The sequence below is a fragment of the Syngnathus scovelli genome, chromosome 5, assembly GCF_024217435.2.
Source record: "Syngnathus scovelli strain Florida chromosome 5, RoL_Ssco_1.2, whole genome shotgun sequence".
Lineage (NCBI taxonomy): Eukaryota > Metazoa > Chordata > Actinopteri > Syngnathiformes > Syngnathidae > Syngnathus > Syngnathus scovelli.
Genome location: NC_090851.1, coordinates 7,370,975 through 7,393,067, shown reverse-complemented (window position 1 = coordinate 7,393,067; position 22,093 = coordinate 7,370,975). Strand labels below are relative to the sequence as shown.

Below are 22,093 nucleotides of genomic sequence, written 5' to 3'. Positions count from 1 at the left end.
ATATATATATATATATATATATATATATATATATATATATATGTTGAGTAGAAACAAAATTATATACATATATAGTTTTTTCTACTCAACCCTCATGAGTACATCTTTGTTTTATGAGTCCACCTTTCCTTTTGAATGTGTTGAAATGAAATAAATACGCCTCCCCCTCCTTTCAGGACACTGCTAATGCTCTTAAAGCACCACTTGCGGCAACAAGATAGTGTGTCTCTTAAGAGGAGACCACTGCTATCGTCATGCAGCATTTAACAAGTCAATACATATAGAAAGTCCCCCACGCCCATTTGTACCCTGCTGCAGGCATCAGGCTCATGATTGGAAAGGAATTGCAACCCAACTGTGTCCTCATGAGATCTTTGGAATAAAATAAAACAGACAAAAGCCACAATTAACAGTCCATGTTACAATCATTAGCGCATCATTAAGGACAACTTGGTGAAGATTGTTTATGTGTGATTTTGATGCCATCATTCCCTTATTAGTCTCTATTGGCAGGGTAGTGACAGAAAAGCATTCTGCAAACATGCTGACAAGCATGATATGTGCATCTCAATTGAGAAAGAGAAAAGAATAACCCTGCTTAACCAGATTTAAATATTTTGTAATGTGACAGTAGCATGATGGAAGTTGGATTAAAATATGCCTTAATATGATGTGTGTGTGTGTGTGTCTTTGTGTGTGTTTCAAGTGTGCATCAACTGATGAGTCTTGCGAGGCCCCGGTGCACCTCTGCTTGCACCGGCCCATATTCCACCACCTCTCCATCCACCGTTATAATCCCTTTGGGAGAATACGGCTCCATCCTGAGCGCCCGCACCTTGGTGTGCACCAGATGAGCACAGCTGGAGGCTACATGAGCGCCCTTCTCCATGGCCAGGAAGAGTCTGAGCAGTGCGGAACGGGATATTCCAGCTTTGACGTAAAACAGATGAATGACACCATCGTCCAAAGTGGCATCTGGTGCGGCCAGCAGGTCCTCAGCCAGGTGGGATTGGTACATGGCCAGTACCAGTACAAAGTCTTCTTCGGGTACCACCATCCAGCTCCCGGGGAGAGGCTCATCCAGCCGGGGGAGTACCGAATCCCACAATCCCGTCTGAGTGTTGCTGGAGCTCTGTGAATGCTCAAATCTCGCCTTGAGCGAATTGTTGGAGTGACAGGAGTTGTGTAAAGAGTTCCACGTGGGAAAGTCTCTGGAGAGATGCAAGGTGGCACTGTGATGGTTGCTCAGTCTGGATCCCACCAGGTTGCGGTCTTCCGTCACAGGTAGGTAGGCCAACTTGCCCTTGTAGACGCGAAGAGAGGCCAACCTCACCAGGGTGCCCAGGGTGAAGCGAGCTGCCCCGACGTGGCGGTACTTCTCGCTCTCAACATCCACGTCAGCCACAAAGCCCCACGCCAGCGAGAGGAAGGAGAAGAGACGGGTCCCGGAGAAGAGATGGACTGAGACCAAATCCATGCGGGACACCACACCTTTACACAATAAGAAGCCGCAGCTGATCAGGAGCTCTTCACTGGACACCAATGAAGCACTGAGGGAAAATCAAGAATCAAAAAGATATCCTCACATCTTAGAAAATCAGTGAAACACATTTTGCCTCAATAAATTATAAATGTAAGAAGAAATGTTTTTCTAACCGATGCCAGCCTCCTAATTAGACGTGCGTTAATATTTAAGTTCCCCAAATAAATGTGCAGACAAAGATGAAAACATGAAGGTGCCCTTAATATTTGGGGAGGTTTGGAAATGATTCTAGGCTGCTGTTTGAATGTGCTTTTTATTTTTTTATTTTTTATAAATCAATCATGAGTTATTTTTATTGTTTTGGGCCAAAATGGCTGTAGGGACACAGCAGTTTGATAAACCCATGAAGGCAGATGGATGATGTGTACGTGTGGGTGTGTGCGTATCATCTTGGGTGGCTGTGATTTTCTTTACATTGCATATACATTTAACTAAATAAACACCCTGAGCTACTCTAAGAGTGACATGACATCCTATTTCCAAAAGGGCACTGTTACTTTTATGTTCAATCCCCAAAAAATAACCAAACGTGAGTCTCATTCAAGCTCACAGTCCCTGGGGGCACATATTGCGCTCATCGCCGTATAGCATAATACCAGCTAACTTTGAGTTGGTGCTCATTTGAAGCACAGCATGCAGCCTCAGCGAAGCTTCCCCTATTCATCGGGGAATAATCCAAAACGTACTGCCTGCCGCTGAGCAGCCTGCAGCAAGCAGACGGGGAGTGTGAGGTGTGTAAACAAAACAGACTCTGGACCCTTCCGCTATTGTTGTTGTCCCCGGAGCCCTGACATATGCGAAAGGGATTGACGGGCACAGGCCAAGGAATTTATGAGAAAGAAGGGAGCACTAGATAATGGAACTGGATGGTTCTCATAGAATTTGAATGAATTGATGGACAGCTACTGCTGTTGAGCGAGCCTTGATGAGGAGAGAGAAAACAGGAAAAACATGATTTCTATTGTTGGGACTATTACTGCAAATAAATGAATGCATGGCAATTTTCTGTCTTGATTTTGGCTGTACATATATAATATTATTATTTTACAGGACATACATATAAAATAAAAACAACAAGTTCAAAATATAAAACACAATGTCATTATCACCACTTTCAAACTGCATAATGCTAATTCCTCTGGGACTGATCTTTTTCACCAATATGATGTAATGTTGACGTTCGGCCGTGGATGTGATGGACACATTATGGCGGATGGGCAGTTCAGCGTATATTGATCAGGTGTATCCTTAGCAGTCAATGTGAGTTTTGCAATTTGTGTGACCCACCTTGCGTAGTGATGTATGGATGCAGCCAAGGCGTTGCCTGAGCCGCCAGGGAGTATACCAAGCGGGGTGCGGATAGCCTCCTCCCAGTCTGATCTGTCCAGGAGACCGTTTATCACCTAATACACACACATGTAAAAAAAAAAAAAAGGTCACTAAGTATTTTATAATAAAGAAATGTAAACTACAGTTTTATTTTATTTCATTGACACGCTTTTTCAATTCAATTTTCATTTTAGTTTTTGTGCACCAAATTGCACATTTAATTCAGATATGATTGAAAACATCTTTGTTTTAACAACTTGTCCATGTAGTAAGTAAGTCATGATGTCCTTCATGTTGAACTTACTTTTAGCTTCGCAGCACATATTTTGTTACCTCAAACAGAAGACCGTCTCCTGACATGATGACAAGTGCGTCCCACTGGGACAGGTCAGCCTCCCTCACTAGCTCGCGGGCATGGTTCTGACGTTCTGTAGAAACACAAGTACAGCAAGTGATGTCTCCCCTTCTGCCCATTTGTGTAGCAAAAGTCCTTTTTATTTTTAGTGCTTATTAATGTCTACGTTTTGGCTGATACTGTCTCAGTGGGTCGAAATACAGTTAAATATAAATATAAAAAAGGTAAACTCCCACAATTCGGTTAGGACGCAGCATTTGCTTTCCTTGTTAAAACACAGTTTTTGCCCAAAATATTTAGCTTAACATAATCTTAATAGAATTTATTTCACAAACTCTATAGTGAAGACTTGTTGAAAGAGTGCTACGGTTGATGTTTTGATTCACAAACAAGACTCAAGTTGAGGACAAATTAAATTGAAGACAACCATATGCTGAAACCCTTAATCGGCTTCTATTTACGACACCAGCGGCGGATGTAAAGTATTGCCATCCGGAAAGTTTCAGCGCTAATGTGCCGATTGTGCATCCTTCATTAGAGGCAGGCGGCACCAGATGAATGTGCACGCTGCAGCAGGGAGCTGTTTAATAGATGCAGTGCTCTACCACCTCAGGAACAGCAGGTGACGACTGTGTGAGTGTGTGCATGTGTGTGTGAATACCACACCAACCGCTCTGATAGCTTAATCAGATGCCCTGGGACAACTGCTGCAAATATAATTGAATTTATATGAATTCAATTTCTCACTGTGTTGCTCTCATACAAGTCAGAACATGCAGAAGCACAGTACATACATAACTTTAGACAGGAACGCTAACTTAAGCAGTCGGTATATTGTGATAGATCACTACAGTAGGTAGTTAGATGTTGCCATGCTAACCATACAGATACAATTGTCCTAAGGACAAGAATCTCCAGCAACTGCAAACTGGATTTAAAGGGTGCTGTCCTCTTCTTAATGCTGTCTGACAGATATCCTTGGGTACTTGTGCAGTAACGGAGACCAAACATTGCAGTGCCATCCTTACTGACACACTGCTGGGACTGACCAAGACATGCTTACTCACCCCTCCACCACACACACATGCCCGTTATGAGTTGTCTAATATGCGTCAGAACTAACCAAATCATTACTGGGGTAACATTCAGATTAAAACCAGAGATTAAAGTGGCTCGAAATATTGGACTTGAATAGATTGTAAAATAACTTCCTTGTCTGTAATCATACACTTTAGGATTAAATCCTAAAGTCTTTCCTCATAAACCATTTTCTTCAGGATTAATGTGGCTAAAAGTGCAAGCCCCCAAAAATAATGTGTTATTTCCCCATAGTAATTAATACACAGTTTTGTTATTTTTCCTCACTGGTCAAATTAGTGTCACGCTAGTTCATCATAAATCTGTGTGCTACATAATCATCACTAGCCCGTATGGAGGCTTATGATGAATGAAAAAAAAAAAAACATCAAATCATGATGAAAGGGGATTTTGTGTGTATCATCTTTCTGTCTTTATCCATACAGTATGTGAATGCATGTGCGCGTGTACGTCACACATGTTACATAACAGCTGAGTGCGCACGTGGGCCAAAGGCAGTCTACCAGCATTGTGACAGCATGAAAACATGAGGATTTCGTTCAGAAGAGCTGTTTTGGGGCAAGTTTTTTTTGTAGATCTGTGAGGGACACCAAAGAAATGATCAGTGAGAGGTCAACGATAAAAGAAACGATTCAGTCAAGTCTGGCGGTGAGCTTGTTTACCAACTTGGAATGACATGAGTGAGCTTGTGATTCAACTCAATTGACAAGAGACATCATATCATAATTTTGTAATTAAAAGAAATAAAGAAAACATTTCCAATGTTAAGGATAGTCTGACTTTTAATGTGGAGACTAAAATTGTATCACTGGATATATTTGACAAGAGAAAATGAGTACTTTTTTATCTTGCCTTCAAGGAATGTAAATCTTTATCTTATTTACAGTCCAAGTGTATTCATACCAAAAAGGATTTAAATCTTCAAACTGTTTCCTTATATACAGTCCAAGTGTACTCATTCAAAAAATATTTAATTCTTCAAACTCTTTTATTGTTAATAAATTAAAACAACAAAATAAATAAACATTTGTTTCCACACAGAACTTATTGGGTTATTGTTGTGTGTAAAATTAGGAGGGGAAAATTAATTGATTTCATTTTAGGGAAAAAAAGGCTGTAACAAATGGAACAATGTTTTTTAATGATTTAGCAGAAGCCTGCTTTTTTTCCCTCCAAGTTTATGTCATAGCAAGCACACATTGGTTTGAACACAGCAGGACCAAAGCGCTCCTCCGTCAAATTGAAATTTTATTTGCGATGTGACTCACCGGTGATGACCACCGTGTGGAAGACGCCAGCCTCGTTGAGCATCCGCTGGACGTGGTTTTTGTAGAGTGTGAGCGCCTGTCCTTTCCCACTCTGTGGATTCACCAGCAGCATCATCCGGCACGGATGCGACGGCTCATTAAGCAGTACCCCTGCAAGTATTCAAATAACGTACATATGTATGTCTAACTAACAACATAACATTCATTGACAAAAATAATGTGAAACATCATGAGATTAAAGTTTGACTCTGTGCTATGCACATGACCCTGAATGAACTCCAGGGATCCATTATCCATTCAATGTTTGTGTTTTACAAACACAGCAAAATGGCAACGCCCAGGATTATTCATTGATGAAAATGTGAAGTTACTGTTAGTGACCTTAAGCGCAGGTATAAAAAGTTGAATTCAGTTCTTAATTCCTGTTTGTGATGCTAAAACACATCTGAATAAGCAAATTATGACAAGGCTGACTTATTCCACCATGTATGCTGCCACACATGCAGTTAGAACAACTGAGAGAGCGTCAAAGAATGTTCTTGTGGAATTCGGAGCATGACAAGCGGTAATAGTGCCACTTTGGTGGCCTTGCGAATGAGGAGGCGTGACTGTTGGCGCCACCGGCCGTGACCCTGCTGCCTGTGTGCCCTTGTCGGCCACATTCAAATCCCCGTCCACTTCCTGTGTGCCACTCCTCCCTCCCCAAGACATTCCGGAGTGAATTATCTCTTTGCTTATGTCTACTCCCAGTTTCCTCCTCCGTCATTAACTGCAGTGCCACTGTGGCACGGGCCCAAACTGTGACACAAGTTGTATATTTATTTTCCCATCATGCGCAAGAGGACCAGATCAGAAGAGGACCAATGGATCTATGACAGAAGATAATGAGTCTGGTTTGTTTGGTTAGGAATGGGGGGAGCCCTGATTGCTAATTATGTGCCGTTTTGCACCATCTCCTTTTTTTTTTTTTATATACCTTAAATATTAACTTAGATTGTCTACTGTCTTTAAAAATTATAGCAGTCCCCATTGTCAGAAAGGTTTGTGCACCAGCTTTCAGCGAGTTTTGCGTCTCCTCTACTTTCTTCCATTCGAGAGCATGGGAACTGGCCCAAAACTTAATGGAGTAATCACTATATTGAGGTATCCGCCATAGTATTTCCTATGTCCTAATTGAAAGGGGAGGGGAAGCCCAAGAGCAGGAAAAGCGATCTTATAATAGCTATCTGGGCACACGCTGTCTGGGAATCTGAGAATAAACAAGTTAGACTGACCATATTCAGCGATGTTTCTTGAACTCAACATTGTTCAAGACATCATTTGGAATTTAAAAAAAAAAAAACTCTCATCTGTTTCTTTGTACCTACCAACAGGTTGAGTTTTCCTATATTTGCCTGTTGCTCTTTGGTGACGAGGCCGCTTAAGCCCTGACAAACACCCATTAGGAGGGAATCCAGTTTCCACATTAAAGGGATTAACGGATTAACTTGAATTTGAACTGGTGCGAATCTATCCCTTCTGTAATATGACATATAGATCCAATGTAAATCTGCTGAAAATTAAATAGTGCCGGTTTCGAGCCATCTGAAGCTCAATAAGCCTTTCCAAAATCAAGTTTATGTTGATCTTTTGCAATAATCACTGCAGAATGTTTACACAATTTTAATTGTATACTTTTGCAAGTTGTGTGAAGGGGAAAGAAAACATTTTATTGGTCCCTGAAGGGGACATTTTAATTTCTCTTCACATGCAAATGGATCTGTTTCTCAACTATTTTTTTCTTGATAACATGAACAATATTCCATCAAAATCAACAAAATGTATAAAAACCTACCAATTAACTGAGGGAACAATTTTATAAATGTTTTGAATATCCTTGCCAGAGCATTTAATTTTTAATTAGACTTTAAATATACAGGTTTATTGCAGACTGCACCAATGGCCTCGCCACAGCAGCAAATAGATGTCCTTTTCCATTATGTTGCTTGTAAAATAAGTGGCGACTTTGAGGCACATTTTTGCTGAACGAGACCAAAAGGGTGTGGAGGGGGTGGATGAAGTGGAGGCGGCGGAGGAAGAGGAGGACGAGGAGGAGGAGGTGGTGCTGGTGGTTAGCTGGCTGCGGCTCTATTTTAAGAGAGGCTGAGAGTTGACGACATTGAGGTTTGTATCCCAATGCGATAGTGTCGTGTTTAGTTCTAAGGCGAGGCTTTGTTCCGAAGAGATGCATACGCCACAGATGGAACTGACGCTTGGAAAGCGCGAAAGAGGCTACATTCAGTAGATTCTACTATTTCTTATTTACACACCCAAATTTAGGCACTTTGTGTATCATCAATGTTTGTAAATGTACCAAATCTTTCTATGGTCTTTTTAGAGCAGTATGAATGGCCTCACACACATATATGTGCAATCACTTATCGCAACCATCTATTATGTGGGTAAAGATATGAAAAGGCACTTGGGGAAGTGGCTATGATCTTGCGCTTTTTTTTTTTCATTTTATTATCTGCATCAGAAGGGTTTTGACTAACATGGTTAGTGGTGGTTCCTGTCCTGGTAGAACATCTCAGCAAGTATGTGCGTAACAGAGCACACAAAGCAGGAAGAGAATATATAGGTTTAACTTAATAATTTAATAACAGCAGCCAGTGAGGTAGGCCTGGAATTTTTGCGTCTGTGGTTTCACACGTCAAAGGATATCCCAGTTGAGTTAGTACTCATTGGAAAACATTAGTCCGATAAAAGTTTAAAAAAAAGTGATCAGCTTGGTTAGACGGAGGTGCTGCTGTATGTCCGCAACAAGTGATTCATATCAGGCCTGTGTGCCTTATGACGATGAATGATTATCTTGCTGACATTTCCACCTCAGATGTGTTGGTGGAATGCTGACAGCAGAGTCTAAAAAGTAAACGAACAAAACTCCACACAACTGTGGCTACACTCTTGTATTGTCATCTAATCGTTTTCCCACCAAGAAAAAAAAAAGCCCTTAGCGATTGACACCTTAAGGCATCACAAAGATGTCAGTGTTAAAATCAATTCTCACAAGTATCCAGGCTCTCTCATCTAAATTCTGCAGAGAAGGTTAAAGCTGCGGTTTCAGAGGCCTAATGTGAATGAAGTGGGTGGAGTGCATTGCTCGACAACAAAGACTATTGGGTTTCTCAGGATACAAAACCTGTCCGATCACTACTGTGCCATGTCTTTTGAGTTTCTCACATTTCTCTCTCACATCTGCTATTTCCTCCTCTGACAATGACAAGATGTATTAAGTTGCAGTATGTTTTGTAAGAAAAAAAATACATCCCTGCAAACTGGCAGATGCTATCTGGGTCACGGTGTGCCTGTGATACTCCATGTTCTTTCAGAGAGCTTGTTTTAAATGTAAGATACTTATCTATGGTAGTCTTGAGCATTCCACATAGGAATAATTGTGCTTGTTAATATTTCAGGAATTTAACAGCCCTATTGCCTCCATGTTCTTTTTATAGTCAAAATTAACTTTTAAAATGAGCAAACAAATATGTAACAATACAAGCATTGAAAGAGACCTTGAGATGTTGTAGAGGAAGAAGAAGCGGAGCAACGTAGGCTTCGCAATTGTGCTCAAAGCAACCTTCCCTTTAGGCCCGTTGCCATAGTTACAAAGGCCAGATTTTAAGGTTTGATTTGAAGGTCGTGTGGATTTGGACATCAGTGTGTGGTCGAGACGCACCGGAAGTTATGTCAAGTGGATGACAAATTTGGCCTTAAAAAGACGCAGCCTATATTTGGACACAGCAAAACGATCCCACTAGTTTTATTATTGCAGTATGTTTTTTTTCTTGGTGTTAAAATACATTTTCAAACATGTACCTATGGAAAACGGTGTTCACACATGCATGTTTTTTTGGAAAGTAGGAATATAATGGAGTATCCAGATAAACCCCACAAAAGCGCAGGAAGAACACGCAAACTCCAAATAAAGATTTGAACCGACAACTATTTTTATGGTCTTATGTTTTTTATGGCAAGCAAACAAAGGGGCTCATTTAAACCCGGTACCCCTCGATGTGTTATGCACAATTAGTGCTGCCAAGTGTTGCACCAATTAAAGACTAAATTAGTGCCAGTTATATGATGTCAGAATGTGACACTTACTAGTCATTAAATGATCCAGTAGCCTCAAGAATGCAAAACATGCCAACTATTTTAACTGCCCCGTGTTACTGACAACTGACGAGAAAATAAAAAAAGTTAAAAATTACTTTAACTTTAGATCTTTTAAGGCAATGGGTATGTGGAGGAAAGGTGAGCAAACAGAGCCTCTCTTACCATCTCGAAGGTGCTGCCATCGGTTCGAGCGCTCCCGGACGGCGCGAGCCCACTTCTCCGCTTCTTCGAGATTGGCACGCGGATCTTGGAGCGCGGCGAGACGGAAGCACTGCTCCACTCTTTGCCGCGAGTGCCCGGAGCCCATCCAACGCCGCTTAAGCGGGTAAAAATAGGCCGCCAGATAGGCGGCCGGGTCTGCGTTGTCATCTTCCCGGTACGCCCGGCAGCCCACGCAGTCCTTCAGGCTGAGGACCACTCGGTTCCGGCCCGCAGGTACCGAGGTGAGCCGCTGGACGACAAGCTCCTTGTCAGTCAGGCTCACGACGCACCTGACTTTTCGGTTACCTGTGGCTGTGAATTCCCCGTACAGAGTGTTCATGTTGTGGCCATATTGTGCTCTCCTCAGGTCCATCCTGACCTGGAGGCGGGGGTCCGGGACACAGCGGCGGCCGCACGATCACATCGCAGCCAGACTCGGGAACACTTGGGGACATCTGACAGCTGCCACCGGTCGGACTATTGTCAGCACCGATTGAATGAATGTTACTATATCTGGTTGTGTTTCAAAATAAGAGTATTCTATCTGTCAATACTGAAATTTGAACACAAGGGTCACGCTGCAGTAAACACAACTTTAACCTTTCTTTTATATCAAATATAAAAATGTTTCATTGGTAAGAGACAACGATGAACCACTTCAACAATAGTGGTAAGCTATTATTTTCAAGAGATCGACAGACACATATGTAGGTATTTGGGGTAATTCTCGTTAACTTCACACGTAAACTTATCCATGGCTCACCCGCAACTTTAGTACAGAGTTGTGCGAAAAAGATGTGCTCTAGGTCCCTCTAGCGGTTGTTACATGCAAACGGGTTGTAAAACGTGAAAGTACACGTGTTAGGCCAAACAATTCATCAACACTACGATTTATTTATTTATTTATTTATTTATTTCCATCCATCCATCCATCCATTTTCTGATTTATTTATTTATTTATTTATTTATTTATTTATCTATTTATTTGAGGTAATGTATTTAGAGTTTACATTTTTATCATTTAAATTTTAAATGATGACAATTAACTTATATAATGAAACATATTTCTTAATATCAGTTCAATTTCAATATCAGCATCAATTTCAGCAAAGAGACTGCTGTCTTTTGCGCTATTATTTATTTTTGTAAATTCCTTTTTGGGGTGTGGGGGACTTGCTCGTCTGTGTCAAGTTACAGTTATTATTGAAGCGCAGTTACTTTATCACGCCAACAGATGGCAATGTTAGAAAGAACAATGACGGTGAGTTTAGAATACGTACGGCATTAAACTTTTTTTCTTTTCATTCAAAATTGCATGCAATGTCTTTAAACTATTCCGAAGAGACAGTAAATAGGGGAAATCATTTGTTTAAATTCCACTGATTGTTTGTATTGCATGTACTGGTATACGTTGTTCAATTATATTTTCGTCTATTAACGTCTCGTATGGAGAAGAAGTAAACTGAAATATATAGATTAGAGAGCCTGTACCTTAATACCGAATGTTTTCTATATTTGATACAACAAAGAGTGTGTGTAAATGATTACATAGATGGCCAAGTATAAAATGAAGCTTTAAAAATTGAAGAATAAAGCTGTTCTCTCTGCTTTTTAATGTTGTGGATGTGTTTGCTGAATGAGCTGAAATCATGGACAGCTCCACTCACTCTCAAACACCACGCACTTTGAGTCAAAATGATCCAATTCTCACCTGTGACCCTTATGACAATGAATGTGATGGAGAATATACAATGTCCAATACTAATGTACTGTCATTTTGCAAAAACATTTCTTTTGTTTCTTTAACACAATGTGTTTTACTTTTCGTACCGATGTGCGGAGGGGGGAAGGAAACACAATGTTTTGCACAATAATTCTGTTCTGCATATTTTCCGTGGTCAAATCAAAGTCATTCGTGTGTTGTGGTGGTGATGCTCCAGGCACTAGCCTATCATCCACTGAAAAGAAAAGAGGAGTGGAAAAAGAAGGAGGAGGTGTACAACGTATATGCAGATGGGAATTCATAGTCCCAGTAAACACCTGGGCCAGAGGGGAAATGAGATTCACAAGCTACTCGTGCGTCTCAAAATACATCAGTGCAAAAAGACTTCCAAGACAACACATAGGTAGAGAGCACCTTGCTTCCTTTGATGCTGCATTTCTCTTTAAAAGCCATTCATGAACACATTATGTCATTTGCAGCATCTCAAAATGCTCGTGGATGTGTCTTCAGAGCCAGATCATTATGTACACTATGGAATTCCCAACAAAAGAGCCTTTTCATTTCAAACTGCAGGGGAGATGCTGATTCCCTAAAAGCGATTGATTAAAAATTGCACAGCTGAGGAGCTGCCATGAATGGAGACATGTCGATTTTCCCTTCCACACTTTTCCAGCTGGGAGTCTATTGTAGCCTTGAAGACTTTAAAGTGGGGGAAGAGGGCTGTCCTTGCATGTGGCGGAATGGAACACCACTACAAACGTTCATCGTTTGGAGGGGTTTCATTTCAAAAATTGCCACTAATTGCAGGCATTCCCAACAATGAATCTCCTGAACACAAGTTGACTGACACGAGCTTGATGATAGTTGAAGTGTCATTATCTACTGAAGGGGTCACGCAGCACAGATGTCAACTCAGAGCTAATTCAAAAATGCGCGTGCGAACACACACGCACACACACGCGCGCACACAGACACACGCATACATACACACACAGTAGCGGGTTACCAAGTGGGAGGTTGGGTTGTTTAGATCTCAATGTTGAGATCAAATTGGCATCCGACATGACACGCTGGCCATCTGGGTCGCTTAGCATTGAAGGCTCGCAGAAAGATTTCGCCTGTCTGCCCGGCTCTCCTTCATTTGCCCCTTAATTCTGCTCTGTTTCTTTGCATGCCCGCCCCCATTGTTGCAGCGCTGACTTCATTATATAAGAGCAAGAAGTGGCGTAACCTCAACCCTCCACATATAACGGATGTATGGCAGACTTTCGAAATCCTGCCAAGAGCTTTAAATAAAGGGCCACAAGATGTAAGAGAGCTAAGAACATGGCAGCATAAGTGATTCTGAAATGAAAATCTTGTCAAGAGCTCTTAAAAAACGTAGACATGTCCTGATGCTTCACATCAAGTTCACATCCGAGACAACGCGAGAGCCTTAAACCCAATTGAACATCTTTAGAAAGACTGAAATAGATCATCTATCGATGTTCCTTTCCTAACTTGAAATAGTTTGACAGATTTTTGCAGGAGGGAACCTTCAAATTGAGGTTTGAAAAACTTGACGCGGTATTCTCAAATGACATGAGTCTGTGTTAGCTACAAATATGCTTCTAGTGAGAAAATATTTCAAGATTCTGACATGATGATCAACATTGGGGACAGTTTCAGTTAAGAAACTATAAAAAAAGTGTTGTTTGTTGTTGTCATCCTAAAACCAAAATGTGTTGATATTACTCAATATTTTTTCATAAGCGGTTGCATAAAATAATATCGTCTGGGTCCCGATATTTGTTAAATAGATTTAAAGTCCACTTAAAAAACATATCCGGATCTAGATGATTTTGTTTCGTGCATCCAATTGACATTAAATTTACGCAAATTCACAGACAACGTTTTTTCAGTGAATCATTTGGAAGACGGTGTTACAAGAGCATTACGTGTTAAACTTTGTCCTTACCTTTTGCACAGGCACTCAGTCCAAATGTTCTGAGTTGATTTCACATCCACCCTTACTTTTCCATTCCCTCACTAAAAGTCTGTTGTTGTTTTTTTTGTCTTTCCCCGCTTGCCATCTGTGAAGTTGTTTAAGCCCCCTCCAACTTTGTTTCTTACAGCTTCGTGCCGGCCTTTTTTTGTCCTCGCTCCGACAGAACACTCAACAGGAACCATGCTGCCTGCATGAATAATAGGTGCAATTAATACAATTACAAACTGTTGGCGATGGAGGGAAGCTGGGAGTTGTAATTTGTATGCCCTTTAAACCCATTTACTTTGTCCATTGTAAATTTCAATAACACTTTCTTGAGAATCTATTCATAAACAATCAGTTGAGCCACAAAATGTCACAGTGAATGCGGAATTTAATTTGTAATACTTTTATAAATAAGAACGGCATGTTTTGTCCCGTCACTTTGGTAGTACAATGAAACCCACTAATGGCTTTCTTTCTTTCTTTCTTTCTTTCTTTCTTTCTTTCTTTCTTTCTTTCTTTCTTTCTTTCTTTCTTTCTTTCTTTCTTTCTTTCTTTCTTTCAATTCCACTATTTTGCATTCTCCAAGCAGTTAGAGAGTCATTAAAACTGACATGAAGCCAAGAGGAGTAGACAGGAGGAAAACCCTTGTGTCGCCTCTGTAAAACTGTTTGGGGTTATCTCTCATTGTTCCATATTACATTGGTTTATTGGGTCATTCTGATAGCAAGGTTGATGAAGTATAAAATGGAGGAATCAAAGAGTGGCAGCTGTATTAGCGTGCCAGCATTGATATGTGCCATAAACAAGCAATGCGCACTCTTGCATAAGTCTATTAAATTGAGTTATTATAACACTTGAAATGCACCGCTGGCTTGAAAGATCACGGAATGCTGAAGCCAGTGGGCGCTGGACAGAAATCAGACTTGTCAAATGCTATTGTAGACTACACTCTGTAACAATCAGCATACCACAGCTGCATCTTTAATTGTTCATGCACAGATTTGATACAATTCCCACAATACAATACAACTTTATTTATATTATGCATTTTATAACAGCTGCAGCTGTGACAAAGCGCTTCACATGTAGCAATGGGGCAACCACAAAGACAGTAAAAAACAGTCAATTGAAACACAAAATAATATAAAGATGGAAAACAGTCGAAAGTCAGTCGAAAGCCAAAGAATTTGCAAAACATTCAAACAGAAGCAACGGCGTTTGCCATCATGCTAAAACTGTAATGTGCAGTATGTGAATAAATATCTTCTCAAAATCAATCAATTGAATGGGTTATCTATGAATATAACAACCAGGCTTGTGCGTTCTCCATTCTCTCATTACCACCATGACAGTGTCAACCCAGAGTCGCAGCTCTCATGATTCTAGGTGTGACCTATTCGAGCATAGATGCCGCTGCTCATTTCCTGAAGTAGGCCTGAGAGAGGCGAACAAACATTTCAAGTCTTTGGAAGGCACACCTTGCTATTCTCATCTCCTCTCCAAACACACTACAGCCACCTTGGTAAAGTGTACCCTTTTAACCAGGGGACTGCGTGTAGGCGGTCACATGTGGATGTCCCTTGCAAGACTATTTTTGCTGCTCCAAACCAGCGGCCGTGAATGGCGTCTCATCAGACACTTGGTTGCACTGCAGGAGGCCGCCGCTTGCTTCAGCAGGGTGGATGCTCATTAGGATGAAGAAACACTCTCATCAAATGTGTCATAAGTATAAAACGATCCACAGGCCAAAAGTAGATACCAAAAAAAATGTACTGCCCACTGATTTCTATTCCAAACGCTTTCTTCAGGAAACACAAACACAGAGGATTTTATGCACGGAATGTTTCTCAAGTAAATGCAGCAATAACATTGTAGGGATGCCAGACATAAAAATATTTTGAGCCACAAAAAGAGGATTGCTGGGGATTGCTTTCTAAAACCAGGGGAGTTAAAAACATCTCCTCATCTCGATTTATTTTCAGAATTTTCCTTAAACAAGCATTGTCATGTGGTTATCACATCTGCTGCGATACGGTGTTTAAATCTCTGTGGTGTGGAGTTTGGATGTTCTCCCTTTTCTTGTATGCATATTAGTTTAAGGAAAACTCTGACTATTCCAAAGGTGTGTGTGAATAAAAGTGGTTGTTTATCAATCGGTGCCTTGAGATGGGAATTTAAATTAAAACAATCCCAAATACATTTGGTTGTGTCCTACCATGCATTTAGAGAATGTCTCAAGACACCATGTTGTGTGACGGTTGATTTTAGAGGTCCTCACAACCCAGATTGCGACTCGCTGTTGCACGGAGCAGTTATTGCGGCGGAGGGCAGTCTCGATTACTTATCGAGTTCAATTTTCTCCAGTGTTGATAGAAAATGGATGGATGGATGTACTCCATCTCTGCGTTGTGCAGACACAATATGTAACAATTTTCATCACTCAATGACTTGCTTTTTCTCCAACTTGCATATTTCCATATACCTTGAAAGCTTCTTGTGTAACCTTTTGAAGTTTTCACTTTCACGGCATCAAAGCCATTGTGAGGTTCTCTCTGGACTTCTGTCTGACCATAATCATACAAGACTCATTGTATTTTTAATAAAAGTGAGCTACTAGGCTTTATTTAATAAGCACTTCCTCTTCATTCTCTTCCTTTCATGTAAACGGATTTGGCGCACACCCATGTCTTGCATGGACTACACTGAACTTAAACGGAATGAGGGAAGCCGCTTTGATGGCTGTGTTCACTCCCACAATGGCGCAAACTTCAATTTCTAACGACACATATCTATAAAAATACCAAAAGAAAGAAAAGTCCACCCTTGCGGACACTTAGACTGCACTTTGCACTACGATAAAAAATAAGGCCCTTAGTCTCTTTGAATTCATGTTGATCTCCATCTATCAAGAAGAGAATGTGTTGCTCCTTCTCAAGTTGCTAAGCAACACTTCAGCAAATGCCCAGCTAGAGAAAAATCACCTGTGTCAGGCTTGATTAAAAAAAAAAAAAAGTACGCAAAGTTCACGGACATTGACACCATAAAAAAAAAAAAATCTGGCACTATGAAGGATAGAAGAAGAGGCCAACACAAGTTGAGTTAGAGACCTCAGATTTAGTGATATTTTTTCCCAATTTCAATGACAATTGAAAAAAAATCTAAACATTACTTATCAAGTAATGTCGAATTGTTAAATGTATCATTTTAAATTCCCCATTTTGATTTGGAACAATTTGGGAGGAAAACCTGTGCGGAACGTTAAACCAATGCAAATATCTTTTATTTAAAATCCCAATTTTACTCACCATACCTGACTTGGTTTCTCATCAGCATGAACACACCCAATTGGCAATAATGATTAATGAATGTTGAATCAATGACAAAACACTTAGCCTTCCTCCTCAGTCAACAGCTCTGACTATCTTTAGTTTCTCGAGACACTAAAATCATTGATGTCCCTTTGATGCCTTCCAGTCCTCACGGGGAGTCTTCAAGTCTGGTGGCTAGAATGCAAAATAAATCTGCAACACAAGCGTTAGATACAAGCCAAAGGACGCCCTATCACCTCGTGTCGCCTTCTCCGAGGTCATTAGGCATTGTGCGTCTCTCCCATCATTAGATTAACTCCTGTGCTCTGCGAATGTTCGCAGGAAGACCATGCTCATTACCTTCACCGGACCAAATGCACAACAAAAGTCCTGCTTTCACCTTGTAATTTGAGTCCAACAGGCTCATCAGCGTGGGGAGCGACAGCAAGAGGTGGACCTGCAGATATTCATGTTTCAAATCACCTTGATTACACAGTGCATGATGATTAGAGTGCATGCTTGGCAGAGGCGATGTTCCTAGGGAAACATTAGCCACATTAGCTCCCTCGGCTTTGAGCAGTATTGCACTGGGACTTGGCACACAATGGCGCAGAGACATTTGCCATAATAGAGTTTTTAATAGAGTAGATGCCTAACACTCAGTCCTTTTACAGATCACAGAGGTGCATTCTGTCTTTTGCTGCCTTTTTGTTCCAGGGGAATGTGAAATGAGTGCACGCTGGAATACCAGGGAGAGCGAGCAGGAAAACAACCCGAATATTTAAGAAAATGATTCTACTTACAAAAGATGAAAGAGCGCATTTGCTGAAAAGATTCTGTACATTGGAACATAACCATTATGATTCAGCAGGATGCAACTGAATGTAGTGTTGAGCTTGACATTAATTAAAGAAAATGGCAAATTAATGTTGATGCCAGTTGGAGGTTGCTGCCGTGCTACTTTGTATAATTGATTCTTTTATTTCATGTCTGACAGTTATCACCCAAAGTTTGCAGTTATACACCTGTTTGGTGGTCACACGGTATTAAAGAACATTAAAGGTTAATGAAAGCAATTCTCAATTCAACCTCCTCCAAGTGGCCGCCCGTGATGAAGACTGGACATGCCATTTGTCTTGGCTGTTGCTGTCATATTATCTGGACTGTTTCCACAATCACGGCGCGGATATTTCTCCAGTGAAGCGTTCTGGAATATGGAGAATAGATGTTAACTTTACTTCCCATAGTTAACTATAAGCAACCACGGTTTCGATAGCAATATGAAGATTTCAAGAGGTATTGTGTCATCTGCAAAGTAAGAGCAAAGTAGTAACACTAAGCACCAGAATTCTTATTTTACACGGTTCTATTTACAAAGACCAAAGAAGAGATTTGTTTTAACGCTGACTGGTAACATTTGTCTTCTTCAACAAAGAATAGAATATTTTTAAGCAACTTGAGTGAGCTCACCAGTTTTCTCTCCATGGACCTGATGACAGCTTGCATGTCCAATACCCACATCTTCAAGCAGAAGAGGGAGGTAAGTGGAGGGGGGCAAAGGGTAGGTTGGGAGAAATGAAACATTTTCATTATTTGCTTTCTTTTTCTTTTGATTCAAACACTGTGTAATTAATTCCAATTAAGTCGGACTGTTGTATAAAATGTATATCAAAACAGAATACAATGATTTTCAAATCCTTTTCAATCCATTTGAATACATAAAGACATGAAATTTAACTTTCGAGCTCACGTTTCCTAGTTAATCGAAGCCTTCAAAGTTTTTATATTGATTAGCTGAGAAAGAATCCTCAACAAGATCAAAGGCATGGCCTTGTACTATATATTTTCAGTGCTAATTCAATGAATTTTATCAGCCACAAGTGCCTCTTTGCTGTGCTACTTATTCATTACTATCTTGTTTAACAACCTGCGCAGTGCTTGCTTATCTTCGGCTCTTCATTTATTTCCCTATGGATACTTTGGGAGCAGCATTGTCTTATTAAATTAGAAATTAATTAAAAATGATTGACATCATTATTATATATTGTCAGTTTCTGTGTTCAGCAGACTTTCTGGTGGTATCAACCTTTTGAAGATAGAATAAAGATGAGTAAAAAACAAAGTACTAAAATGGGCACTGACACTTTTTGAATACTGCATTTGTGTAACTGTGACAATATCAAAGTTTTGGACTGTTTAATAAACCATCCATTTTATTACCGCTTATCCTGTTCAGAGTCATGGGTTCCTGGAGCCAGTCCAACAAAAGTGAAAGGCAGACCGTACCCTAAACTAGTCATATAGTCAGTCACACGTATAGGGACGGAAAATTATTCACACCGTCACTTAGTGGGAATTGAAGTCAGGCGTACTACGACACCACCAGTGCCTTCTATTTAATGAATAAAACGCCAAATTAAACCTGTCAATCAAGTACTGGAGTGGGTAGTTATTTTGCAAAGCATCTAAAATGTGGAGAGTTAATAACTCCCACATTGCTGGAGGCGTCTCTTAAATAAGTTCGTTAAAGGAGATAATTAATTGTGTAGTTTCAAGATTGTGCTTTTTTAAATCGAATGACTATATTTACCGTAGTGCAGCCTACAGATATGTAAAATCTAACATGGAAATAACCGCCACTTTCTTCTTCTGAATGTATATAAGTCAATGGTTTACATCGTCAAAGTGTAAGTGATACAAGATGTGTTGCCAGCACAAAGAAAACAGTATTATTAATAAAATACCTGCGGGTCTCTTACACAGAATACGGAGCAGAATATTGTGTTTACATTTGTGGTTCGTTCACTGTTTTAAAAAATAAACAATGAATCTTAAGATGTGACATTTAGTCCTGATGGTCTTACTCTGGGGTCCTGTCTCTTCTCGATGCTCCACTCTCGTACATCTCTCCAGTGTTGAGGTAAACATACATCAGCGGACCGGCTGCCCACCTTTTTTGCCATGAGGCAAATACACGGCGTTCTTGGTCACTGAGCTGCTCACAGACTGTTACTTGATTCTAGAAATGGATCCGTCCATGTTGTTTCCTGGTGTAAGCTTACACCACCATCAGTCCAACCAAAATGAATGAAAAACAAGGCCTGATGACCTCTCCATACTAAAAATGGCAATACTTTGTTGCAATAATTGTAAAGCAAGATGGCTCTCTGCAGCGTATATTCCAAGGTTCACCCTTGCAGGTTTGTGCTTGGTATAGATAACAATCCAGACTAAACTCAGTGGGGCGGCAATAGCTCATCTGAGGACTTGGGTTTTGCAGCCGGAGGGGCACAGATAAGAGCAGTGATGTGAAAAAAAAAGTCAAATTGTCAACTAGTTGTTGGAGAGGAGCAAGTTTGCTCGATGGCTGCTGACGATTTGCCCTTAAGCAAGTCACCGCCAATCCCCGCCTCCCAGCTGGAATCAATCTGTATCCTTATGTGTCTGAGTTCTCCGTGTGGTGTCCAATACAAGATACACATTTGACCCTTGCATATTCAACTCATTCACATTTTAGTATTCGCAAATTCAGCCATTGAGAAGATTTTGTTTTTCGGATTATTGACAGAAACTCCCTTTTATTTAAGTTGAACTGATCCCCTGCTTATTTGCAGACAACCCCTCGCCCCAGAGTCCAAGTTGAAGTTCACATATACGTTTTACTATTAAATAAAATAAAAATAATAAAGATGACAAGTCTCCACAAATGTTATAAACAAAAGTTTATATAAAAGATGGCGAAAGTGAATCTTGCTGTTTTGCTATATCTACCAGAAAGATTATTTATTCATTGGCATGGCTTTATTAATTGAAACGCTAAAGCATTCTATCGTTTACCTGTACGGCCTCACATCTGAGCCTTGCTGATATGCATATCAGTTGTTGCCTTCTCTCTGGGGTCTTTTGGAACGCTATGAGGAGAAACACAAGCTGGTGAGGGAAAAGGTCAGCCGGTCAGGGTATAATTGTGAATTACTTTGCATTTTATTTTTTTAGGACATAATAGGGTTGGGAGGGGATGAAAGTGATCCGCGAGATTTGACTTGCAATTCTGAAGAAGTACCAGCAGAGGTGTGAGCTTGCATTTGTTTGTGACATCCCATAAAAAAAAAATGTTGTGATGGGCTGAATATCAATACGGTGCCGCCAACATTTAGGATTGAGAAACAGCAATGTTTTTTTGCAAATAGCTCATCATTTACACGGTAGGGTTTTGTTATTATGACTTCCTATACAGTGAAAAGATGTGCAAATGCAACATATTTACATAATAACTCATACTAGTGAATATAATAGAGTGGAATAATGCAAACCTAACACCTGTCAGGATGCAAAGTGTTTGTTTTGGCAGAAATCTAAATCCATTTCCTCAAAAGGGCATCCTAACTGAGTGTCAGCCTTTTTCAACCTGCCAGTGCCGCCACTGCACAATAACATAATGATCTTGGCATTTCAATTGCGTATTTGTCATATTTGGCTGTCACAGCCTGCCATAAAGCTTTGGATTCCCTTGAGTGACAAATTATGAAGTTGCCTATGTTTATGTCTGCAAATGTCCTCACCCCTACTTAAGAGGATATGTTCTCGTATAGGCACATTTGTTTCTTCATTGGTTTCCTGACTGAAGTTCCAACTGATATATCAATCTGGATATTTGATAAGGATCCATTTTTGCTTGCTTGGCAGGAATTTTAAGTCCGAACATCCCAGTCATCATATTCAGATGCATAGCAAAATTACTTTTATGATAGCTCAGCAGATCAAATATACATGATATGAAAAGCTCTTCTCATTTAAAAACAAATGTGATTTGTGCTACTTGGGAAATATATTCTCCACAGAAAATTTGGCTCCAATTCTAAATCGAAAGACCTCCAAGGCTTGTGAGACCAAAGGTTGCCCTGTAGTTAAAATAAAATGTATCATCTTGGCGTCAGAAGAAACTCAGCAATCAATTTTTACTTCCTTATCAGTAATTATGATTCAAGTCTGTATGCTTTTTTATCATCATTGATTTCTGTGGCAACAAATGTCAATGTGGTCAGAGTTCTTTGAGAATTAATGTTGCTTTATTGATCCTTAGACGTTTACTGCGCTAATGAGCTCAAGTACCCTGGATAGATCCTGACTTCGAGATGGTG

General features: G+C 40.3%; 1 protein-coding gene and 1 long non-coding RNA gene across 2 annotated transcripts; both read right to left on the bottom strand.

Moving 5' to 3' along the window:
- Positions 1–356: 356 nt before the first annotated feature.
- Positions 357–10,404, bottom strand: LOC125969070 (sphingosine kinase 1-like). Its single transcript, XM_049720755.2, is given in 6 exon segments — positions 357–1,550; positions 2,831–2,946; positions 3,206–3,300; positions 5,594–5,743; positions 9,911–10,346; positions 10,348–10,404. Coding segments are annotated over 6 exon segments (1,692 nt in total). The 3' UTR covers positions 357–712.
- Positions 10,405–17,570: 7,166 nt separating this feature from the next.
- LOC125969338 (uncharacterized) lies at positions 17,571–20,760 on the bottom strand. The gene is made up of 3 exons (XR_007481524.1): positions 19,817–20,760; positions 18,423–18,473; positions 17,571–18,159 (listed from the first exon to the last, which is right to left on the bottom strand). It is a non-coding gene; the product is annotated as an uncharacterized lncRNA (long non-coding RNA).
- Positions 20,761–22,093: the final 1,333 nt, after the last annotated feature.